The sequence below is a fragment of the Hippichthys cyanospilos genome, chromosome 11 (assembly GCF_059441005.1).
Source record: "Hippichthys cyanospilos isolate Australia breed blue-spotted pipefish chromosome 11, RoL_Hcya_1.0, whole genome shotgun sequence".
NCBI lineage: Eukaryota > Metazoa > Chordata > Actinopteri > Syngnathiformes > Syngnathidae > Hippichthys > Hippichthys cyanospilos.
Window position 1 is genome coordinate 9,336,922 of NC_142379.1, and position 11,460 is coordinate 9,348,381.

At 38.7% G+C, this 11,460-nt stretch overlaps 1 protein-coding gene across 2 annotated transcripts in view; it reads right to left on the bottom strand.

The window, feature by feature from the left end:
- The window catches only part of ppp1r37 (protein phosphatase 1, regulatory subunit 37), a 29,878-nt gene extending 18,559 nt beyond the window's left edge, over window positions 1-11,319 (bottom strand). For both annotated transcript variants that reach the window (XM_088428233.1, XM_088428232.1), the window contains exon 1: window positions 9,829-11,319. In XM_088428233.1, coding sequence (XP_088284359.1) covers window positions 9,829-10,528 — 700 coding nt within the window. In that variant the 5' untranslated portion in view covers window positions 10,529-11,319. The remainder of the gene's footprint in view (window positions 1-9,828) is intronic.
- Window positions 11,320-11,460: the final 141 nt, after the last annotated feature.

An 11,460-nucleotide genomic window follows, 5' to 3' on the forward strand; every position in this document is an offset into this window, starting at 1 on the left:
GGAGGGGGAAACGGCTGCTCCAAACATCTTTGAAAATCATGCTTGGAGGAAGCTGAGAGGTGACAACAAACGTAAAGGTCTTGTCACATAGTGTAAAAGCTCGAGATGCTGACGGTGTCTACCAAGACGAACTACAATCCCAGTTTAAGAAGCTTAAGCTCAGGTCAATGGAGGTCTGAAGATAAATCGGCTGAAAGGGAGACAGCATCGATTGATCCCCCCCCCCCCTTTGATAGGCTACGTAATTCGGCTAGGTAACCAATCTTTTTTTTTAAGTCTCTAAATTCTATTTAAAACTGGCACACATCCCACTTCAGGTCTTGTTGAAAGCTTAAGGGAAAAAAATGTAAGCTAAGTCATTTCCAGACATTCCTAGCAGTGCCTTTGTTGCTTGGCAGCTACAGTCAAACTGCCAGTCAGTTGAACTGCTGTCTTAGGGTGAACACTGCAGGCATCAATGGTACTTGACCTGCAGTAAATTATAAAGTGATCATTAAAGCTGAGTAGCTGAGTAGCCGGTATTTGCGGAACAGGCACATGATGCATTGTCAAAACAGTTGGGTCAAAAATAAGCCAACTTGCATCAAAAATGGACCAAAACAACTTTTGACGGTTATTTATTTGACCCATGACTTATCAAACAATGCATTTTTGAGCGGTGTATTGAACAGAACAAATCAATTTCTTAGGTTGCTCAATTTCTGGAGGGTGTTTGATGTTTTCATTAATTTCAACCACGTCCCATTTTTTTCCATTTTGACCTATAAAGGGGTTATTTATTATTGACCCAACTGTTTTTAAACTGTGTAGAGCTTTTTCTGCTGTGTAGATGATTAAATCAAATCATTAAAATCAGGTTTACATTTTTTGGCATGCACTCTGAGTCTTTAATCAGTTAAATTTCCTTCTGCACTTCCGTGTTTAAATATTACTATGAGTGCATTTGGATAACATACCTTGACGGTTGCATTTCTATTGTTTGTTGAGCACTTCGACCTTTGCACTTTAAAAAGGTATAATAAAAGCCTCCATATAGCATGATGGCCACGGTTGCTGTGCCAACCACCTGACTACCACTCAAGGGCATTCCTGTCCATACCATGAGATCATAAAAGTTCTACTTCACTCCTGGAAAACAGTGGAGATTTTGGATTATGAAAAAAAAACAAAAGTACTTGACTTATTGATAATTCTACTAAAATATGCTGCTTCACACAGATGTAATTTCAAGCAAGACAACCCAAGGAGAAGTGGCTATGCGACTTATAAATACAATATACCCCCGTTTAACTAATTTGTCAGGACCAGACTTCCAAATGTTCCAATTTGATTTGGACTTTTCGGAGAATTCCATAACCAACATAGGAGGTGTAAAATGTCTTGATTAAAGAATAGATTAGTCAAGCCACCGTAGAGCTATCTGTACTAACCCACAACACATGAGGACATTAGGAGAGTGCACCTGACTGCTTAACCTCCAAGTCAATGACTTTGAGCCAGTCTCTAAACGAACACTTGTTTGTATAGCGGGTAGTACAAAATTAGCAAACAATTCTCTTGAACCATTAGCTTTCTGCAATGGAAAAAAATAGCTACAGTATCTGTAAAGTGGTCATCACACATTATTTCTCAAGTTTGATACACAAGTTAGTAACTAGTAAACCATTTTGTCACCCAATGGAGAAGATTGTAAACTGAGCACTTCCGCATACCGGAACGTAACAATCTTAAGATAAACAACTGACACAGACATAAACTTACTGGCCACATTTCCACCAAACAGTACGCTTCAATTCAGCTGGTCACAGTAACCAGGAGGGCAAACATTTTTGTGGTGGTTCTCAAATGAGCGCCAGCGGTTGTGTGTGTGTGTCTTTGTCGCTGCCAATTTAGAGATGCTGTCGCTGTACTTAGTTTTCCGACAATTGTAGTAAGCATAAAAAATTAAATAAAAATAACCGCACCAATGCCAACTGTGGACCTCAAGTGAGCAACAATCTTATTTCCTGCATGCTAGCGGGAAGAAAGGAATTTGCTCTGGTAATGATTTGGGAGTTTCAAGAAAGTCTAATGGTCATTTGTGTACATGTTTTCAGCACACTTTGAAAATGTACTGTAGAACATAAATAAATAAATTGGATGCTAATTATGTTTTTGTAAATGATGACTAAATAGTAATCAATCATAAATATCTTTACATGCCATTCCTACACTGCACGTTTTGGTGAATGCAGGAAGGAACCAAAGTACCCCGAGAAAACCCAGGCGGGTGCGGGAAGACCATGCAAACACAGGAAAGCTGAAGTAGGATTAAACCCGTGACCTCTGCATCCGAGGCGGACGTGCTAACCAGTCAAACCTCGCCTGCTGCCCAAAGATAGGTAGGATAGGCACCAGCAAGCCGGTGACTCTTTTGAGAACTTGCAGTTAATAAAATGGATGAATGGATAGATGTCTGTAAATAAATCATTTTAATGCATGTGGTGGTAAATTTATGACCAGTCGTTTGTGTTACTGTTGAATGATGTTAACTAATCGTTGATCAAATTAATAAAAAAAAGTTAATCGCTTAATCACTTTGAGACCTACTTTAATTTAAGATTGTCCTAATCCTCAGTATTTCAGCTTCTCACAAATAAATATTCTCATATTCCTGAAACCTTCCATGTAAATAGACTTATTGTCTTTGTGTTGAATCAAAATAAAACACTTTTGCAAGAAAAAAAAAAAAGTAAACATTTTGCCCTATTTTCTTGTTATGGACCAAAATCTAAAAAAAAAACTAAATTGCATTTGGGTTTTATGAATACAGGGATGGAAATTCAAACTTTTTTTTTACAACCTCTTAATATGTATAATAAATCTGCACTTTTTTTTAAATGAAATAAGTCATTAGTTGCATCCCTCACGCTGTTGCATATGCTGCAACTGAAAACAAACACTTTTGTGTGTGTACAGACTTACCTAACATTTTTGTGTGTACGGGTAACCTGAGCCTTTGGCAAACACTGTTGTCAGGCCAATCAGCCTCAAATGGTCACTGAACATTCAGTGACATTAAAATGTAGCGACAGTTTCAGTTATCTTTCCAACATAAATCAGCCGAGAACCAAAGACTTGACTTAACAAGAACAACCACTTACAAAAGGTACAGTATGAAGCAACTTTCAATTTCAGCAGCTTTCAGTGAAAACTGCCTTGGAGCGACGACTGACATCAGCTCCCGCTCAACATGCCCGTGCCAGTTTTCAAAATAGACGCCCCACTCCCAGTCTGCTGCGCTGCTCCTTGGACACCAGAGCAACGTCATTCACACTTGACAGCTGGCTGGTTCCAGAGAGGTGGGGCGGAAGGAGAAGGACTGTGGCTACGATGCCAGGAGCTCAAACTCATCTGGATAAATTGACAAAACAAAGTTGCAAAAATGGAAATAGGGGCCCCTTTAACAAGCACATTGACTAAACAGCTCGCACAATACATAGAAGAATACAATACTACTGAGTACTCGACTCCATACAAAAGATTTCCACGGGAGGTGACCACTCTGAAGCCTGCAAAATCCACTACATATCTCACATGATCAGTCCTCAAAACACAAAAGCACATCTCACTCATGACTGGTGAGTGGGAGCAGATGGCAGGATGAAGGGTACAAGGGTTCTATTTTTAAATGAAGGGGGTATTTAATGTGCAACTTGTGCGCGCGTGGAGTGTTAAAATAATATTTGTCAGCATACATAGCAGGTCCACGAGTGGGAGAGCAAGGAATTCCTGTTCGACGAGCGAATAGAAAGGCCTACACAGAAGTGTGCGGCATGAGAAATCACAGTTAGACACATTTGGAAACAAAAAAACATCTTTCTCATAAGTTGGGCTGAAATGAGTCCCCGAGTAATTTGAGTACCTTGGTTAAAAAAAAATAAAAATGCTTGAGGAATATTTTTCTTACCCTGGATACCCGCTTATTAGTAAATACATCAGAAAAAATATGTCAAGTCAATTGCAACAACTATTGCTTATGCTCTGCATGTCAGTAAAACATGAAATGTACTGAGAAGGTCAAATTAAAAATAAACTTTAGTTCACCAAGTAATGTATGGACACACATATCTTGGTATGCTTTTATTTTGAAATTGTTCACGACAATGTCGAAACGTAAACTAGTCTTTCTACAGCAACTGTTGCTCTTGACCCCAGATACCAACAACATCATGTTATTCTGAAATTACGTTTAATCGCCAATTCATGTCCCTAACAAACGACTTGATGATGTTGACATTGTCATATGGCACCTGTTGCCCGTGTTTAGCAGTGGCTTGGGCTCTGTTGTCGCTGTGTCTAGCATAAAGTAGCTACTAGCTAGCAGCGCTCGTGTGCCTCCACACTTGGACGCTGATAGCCTGACACAACAATTGTCATTCCCATTTATCATATTTTAACAAAACGTGAAATGTGTTATTTAACCTTCTGTATTTATAATTATATTTTACAAATGGAAAAAAAATATATTCTTAGTTATATCTGAATAGTCAATATTTGGTTTGGATTTTCTGTAGGATATATTAATACAAAAAATATTTGATTTACTTATGAGTGTTCTACCTGTATATGACAATCCTTTAAGGAATTGGTTTCAATGGGAAAGCCGTTGAAGGGTGACTCGCGGTTGCTTACTTTTGATCGCACCAAATAGGTCAGAGGAACATTCACGGGTTATCTTTGCACAATGAAAACCCATTAATGTAAAAAGATGATTGGTTATTGGCAGTCTATAGTTCTTGCCAACTGACGCAACCTGTAGCACAGTAACAGTGTATGACTAGGTCCCCAATGAAGATAAGTCTGAAGAAATAATACAAGGCTGAACGTAGACCAGTCTTGCATTGTTTAATGCTGGTATGAACAATAATAATAGTACACCTCTCACTAAAGTATACGAGTGATCATACTGGGAAATCCACTTAATGACTTATCAGCACCACTTGTGGTGACTTAGACCTCGGATTAACAAATGACAACACGCGCCTGCAATGTGATACTGTGGTTTCATGAAGAACATGATTCACTCATATGGCTCTGAATTAGCCAGCCGCAGAGCAAAAAGTCACATATTGCAGTTCCTCCCAAAGTTACAATAGTATCTTGCAGACCTTAAATCTATATTCTGCTCGATATGTATAAGAAAATTTACATCATTTGTGTATCACCCTCTCGTGTAATTCAACCTTCAAACAAATTTTAAAGGATTAACAATGTTTTTCTGTCTTTTTCCTCTGACTTTTGTCCCCCTTTAACTGAAAGAAAGATGGTGTCAAAACCTAATGTTTCCAGTGTCCAATTACTTTTTTGGAGTGTTAGCAAGAGTTTCAATCCCATGATTAGAAGATTATTGCCAAGAGTCATTAAAATGCAAAGGCGACGCCAATGTCAGGTTTGTATTTATGAAACAAAATGTCCTTGTGTCCTTCCTTATGCCCTTTTATAAATATATATTTTTTAACAATTAGCTTTGTTTTACAATTACTAAATTCAGGTATCCTTGCCTACAAGGTGCACTGATGACCGTGTCTTTGACAAAATAAGAACATAAATTGAAAATAAAGTTGCAAATTAAGATGGATGACCCGTCTTCAGTTGTGATGGTCCTATAGTCCATCCTTACATATCGTTTGATCAAACCTTAGTCCAAAAGGGTACCTGCACGTCTAATCATGTGGATGACAGCGCACAAATGTTGCTCCTATTAAGTGACTTTTAGATTCGTCTGTGTAGATTTTCAGTGATTCTGGTCATGATAAACCCGCAACAAAGCTTCTTTTGTTTGTTGAAGAAATTTGACCCTTAATCCAAAAGCTTCTTCAGCTCTAAGGTTTGGATTGTAGTAGTCTCAAGAAACAAACGGTAGAGTGCACATACTGTAGGGAGACCACACCTTGAAGAAGCCTATTGGATTAACCTCTTCAACAAATAAGAAAAGTCCAACTGCCTCGGTTGAACCTTGGCAGACTTTTAGAGCTGTTGCAAGGTTAGTTGTGCTTGTTGGTCATTTCCCATTTACATTTATTCAATTAGAATACAATTCACGTTCTGCCCAAACTGATAATGAATTTAAATAGGACCCAAGCAGGGGTGGAAAAGTAATCAGTAAATTTGAAGTTCTGGATTCAAATCTTACCAAATCTTTGAACATTGTTGGATACATTTCTGTTGTCTAAGATTTGTTTTTTTCTTTTTTTTTTTCCAGAAAAGTACAATGAGTATCAAATTCAAATTCATTTAAAATTCAAGAATTAATGTCAATGAAAGTGAAATTGGATTTTGACATGAGTCCAAGTTTGAAATACCATAGACTTTGTTGTACTTTCCAATGGAAGACTATCCAGACTAACTTCTTTAAACCAAGAACTTGTATTTGGCTCTTCCATGACTAGTCTGGTGCATTTGAGTTCATCTATTCGTACCGTTAGTCAAGAAAAGTTTAGATGTTTACATGCATGCTAGCTTCTAATCAGTTGATACGTATGTTGTCATTTGTGAGTTACATGCATTACATCAGGTTAATTTTATTTGATACTTTTAAAAATGTAATGTCCCTTCCTCAAGTACGCTCTAATGTAACGTTATAAGCTAATTCTTGCTAATACAGTTCAATGTTACTCAAAAAACTGACAACCAACGGACCAAATTGTAGCCGACCATCGCTGTGCACTTGCGTGCATGGAATGCGTGAATGCATTTTTGTTCATTCCTTTGAGGTTGTGGAAGATGATATTGCAACACTGAGCTACTATACTGCAGCAAATTGGAGCCTCACATGTTGAAGGGCCCTGCCAATCCAAGAGCCCCAACAGTAAAATGGAAACACGATCCTAGCAGGCTGACCATTGTTTCTCCCGACTCCAGCTTCAGGCAGTAAGACATGATACCTTCTAATTCACTCAATCATTTGCCACAGCTATCTAGAGTTGCACTTCTAAAGTTGCCTGGCGAACATTTTGAGTCGCTATTTATTCAGCTCTGTTCTGAACAGTGACTCATTCAGTTGGATGACGGGGAAAAAAAAAAAGCTCCTGGCATTTTGATCTAAGGCCCAATCCACAGTTTATTTTTTTTAAAAGAAAGCAAAATGATAGCATTGGTGCCAGACTGCGAGACAAAATACTTACACACTGTATTAAATATTATATACAGTATATGCCCCAACATGAATAGAATGTAGCACATATGTCAAAATAACGGAAAACTTGTCCTGTTACCTTTCTATTGTCTGACCATCCTTAAACGTTGAGTTAATTTATTTTTTTGGTATACACTGGCTCACTTTGAGAAAACGTGTGTGGCCATTATATACAGTATTACCTCGTGAGAGAATTAAATGTATTAAACCACACCAAATAACTTTGTCTGACCAAAATCAGCAAGCTTAACGCTAACACATGATACAGGTTGACAGTTTAAAAATAATCACATTCATAAATTCTTGATCCTCTGGAAAAAAAAAAAAAGCCGCAGCTTACAGATCATTTGTATTCAACTTCACATTTAGTCGCATGGAAGTATTACACTCCTCCTATGATATACAAACTTCAGTTCTTAACATTCTATTTGCACTGGGTATCACGCACAGTAGTTGATTTCCAGGTTTTTGCTTGTAGCATCACAACATCCTGTTTTGGTAAATGAAATTCAACTCGGAAATAAACAATTATCCTGACTACTCTGGTCTTAAAATTTGGCTTGACTGAGCAGTTGAGGTTATAAACACACCTCTTCGGGATAAATACAGTGAGCTATGTCCGGTATCAACTTCCTGGACCATGATTGTTAAAACAACACACAAGGGCACGTCAAACAGGAGTGGAGTCCCGCCTACAATACACTAACCCTGCTTATCTTTGCTTTAACATCTTATCTTTCAGTCTCCCTGCATCAATCAATCGATATATGCTAATTTCGCCAAGCCTTATTTGTACTGGATTTCGTTAGACTCTCAGGTTGACTAATGTAATGCTCAATATATACAAGCAGGTTTTGTACCGACCGTATTTGTCTTTTTAGGCAGACAGGTGCACTTGCAGCGTGGAAGAAAAGACTAACCTGTTTTGTCACATAGTTGTTAATATTTTAATTAATGTCTTAAAACTGGTGTTTGTAAAACAGGTGAGAACATTTTGGTAAGGCGGGGGTGCATTTGTCTTTCCATAGCTTACCGGTAGTCTGTAGCAAGGACACACTATGACATTCTTTATACATAAACGCATATATGATGAATAACTGTTGAGCAAACAAAATGTACTAGTGAGGCTTTTAGCATGGGGATAAATGGGATTTTGAATTTGGAAACGTTTGGCCCCCATTGCAGCTAGGGGCAGTACTAAGTTCTGTTTATGATTGTTCCTGATTATTATGTGGTAGGACTTCAGGTCTCAGGATTCTTGTCACAAAATTCTATCTATCTATACAGTATATATATATATATATATATATATATTATATATATTACATGTTTTGTCAGTATTAATGATATTACCACATTACCATTTTTTATTCTCTCAAAATGGATGGAATTTACAACTTTTGACCTCCTCATGTTATATGACAACTTTCTAAAAGATATAACTGTACTAAAATCGTAACTTGTTTGTTTAAAGTATTTTTAATGGTATGACTCAACATTACAACTTTTTTTGAGCGAAATTACACCTTTATTTCTGAAACTGATGTTTCTCCCCACTTTGGTATCATTATTCTAACAAGACATTTCCACATAACCTTATGAATTTGCTGTTGCAACAGGAGAAATTTCACCAAAACATTATTGTTTGTTTCGTGTAATATGTAAATATTATTTGGTAACATTACCATTTTTTCTAATAGCTTGACCATTTTTCTAAGTGAGCTTTACTCTCACAATGTGATTTTTTTAGAAGACTTTTTTTTCCCTCAGGGTGTTACGGTGTGTTACCGCTAAGAGAGTTATGTTTTTTTTTTTTTTTTTAACCTAACAGTTGTATAAAATCAATGTAAAGTTTCAAATTTTTGTTACATTCCGAGTCTATTATTGCAAAGTCTTGTATTGTAAGATGACAACTTTTTTGGTGCATGCCAAAACATTTTCCACATTAGTTTTTGTAAAATGGCATCTTTTTCTTGCAAAACATGACTTTATTGTTGTAACAATCCATCGTTTCTTTCCTGTAACATGGTGACTTTTTGTTACTAAAACAGATCCTTTTCAGGCCAACTTGATGTTTCTGTAACATCTTAAATAATTAACCTTTTCTTTTCGCTTTAATTTTACAGCTTTTGATGTTGTGATGTTACCATTTGCCCTTTTGAACATTATTTCTAATAATGGTTTGACCAGATTTTTGTAACATTACTTGTTTTTTATTGCAATGTTGCATTTTTTTTTCTTTTTCCAAAAGAAGAAGATAGACGTGATTTCATAGAGTAGGAGTTTTATGGATTTTTCTTCCTCTGGAAATTATGATTTTTTTTTTTTTTAATTAACAAAACACATTTTACTTACTTAACTTTTTTATGTTTATCATTAGACTTTTTCAGGTAGCATTGTGATATTTATTTTAGTGCGGGCCTAATATTCCTTAGCACATGGAATGCTAATGAACTTTAGTGGAGTATGTTTGGACTCAATTCATTTAAGGTGTAACCACAAACACTGTGGTGGGACAAAATGTAGGTGCACTCAGAGACATGTTCGTGCAGGCATACAAAACAGGTTCAATAGATGATAACAATCAGCTTCGTGCATAATATGCAAGAAAAAAAACACACATATGCATGCACACACACTTAGTGTATTACCATGTCTCCAGGGGTCCTTTGGTTCCACTGCTCCAGAAACAATGTCGTCATCTGAAGGAAACGTCACTCGCTTGCCACTCAGTTTGTGTTTATCGTCCCCTTCTTCCACTGTGGGGTACAGAACAGCGTGATCCGTGCCAGACGGCTCGCCTGTTTTCTGTGTGTCTGACTGGCTTTCTGTCTCGCTGCCAGTCGGGACTACTTGACTTGAGGGCTCTGGAATACCACCTGACAGCAACGTGACGGTTGGCGTCTCGGCTTCAAGCACGCCGCTCTCATCCAAGCTCAGGTCCACACCCATGTCCATTTCCCCGCCATCGTCCTCTGCCAGGTCATTCAACTTTATGGGTTCGGCGTCCTTAGGGTCCTTCTTTTTATCCACAGCGCTGATGTCCTTGTGGTCCCCATCGTTGGGGTAGAATGAGTCAGTGAGGCCATCGCTCTGTCTATTTCCATTAACCTCATCGATTTCCAGTGTGTCCTTCACCCGGTGGTTGTCCCCCTCTGCCACCTGAATGTTGTTAGTGAGCTGAGGCATGATATCGGTTGTAACAGCAGTTTGTCTGTTGATGTCAACGTCTGGGATCAGCTCAGAGATGCAGACCCCTTCTGTGCCAAAAGTAGTGTTTTCGTGCCCATCGTCCATGGTCGTTTTGGTCTTGACATTGCACAGATCGATACGTTGCTCTTCGATATTCATGTTTTCATTTCCAGTTAAACTCAAACGCCTCTCACTCTTAGCCCGGATAGACAAATTAACAGGTAAATTCTTAAGTGGGCACTTTGATTATTGCTTTTTGAATTAGAGGGCTGGTGTAGAGATCATCAATAACACAACAGAAGATGCCTGTGTGACATGTGCAATTGCAGTTAAGAGGCAACTTTCTACCACCAAATATAAATGGATGGATGTTGACAAGTAAAGGACCAGCAGCCAGCCCGTCAGTCAGGGCACCTCCATTACATTATTAACAAAGTGAACTTTTTCTATATTGTTTTATATTTTTTTCACAGCAGCTACCTTAGTCATGTGTATCTAAGCGAACTGAACTGCCGTTAGCTAGCGTGCTACAGTCGATGCCCCGCAATGACACCTAGGCCCACGTACCCTCGCATACCTGCCGCGTCACGTAACACCTCCGAAACCATTATTTAGCACGTATGAAAAGTAATCATTGTGGTCGTCTCACTTCGGGCGGAACATTCGGCTCTCACATCCCAGCCCCTCCGAACAGCGCAGGCGGCTGGAAAAGAAACAGGCGTCACACCGACACACACCGAGTCCTCCTCAGCATGTCTCCTTGGGGCTAGCGTCAGTCCCGACCAGACACCTGCATTCGGTCCACGTTATCGTTCGCTTTTTAAACAAAGGTTTGCATCCAGCAGGCGGACGAAGCGGCGGAAAGTACGGCAAGTTGGACGTGTTTTTGTCAAACGCGATCATCCGCGGGCAGCAGGCTAGCTCGTGAAAGTCCAACAACCGTTTGTTGTTCGCAAGTCTGACGTCAGCGCGTCGTACCACCCGGGCTGCGTTCAACAGCGGCAGTGTTGCGAAGTGTTGCAAAATACTCAACCAGCGCTAATGGAGCAGAGGAAGGTGGCTCAAATACTCGCTTTCGCTACTTAAATAAA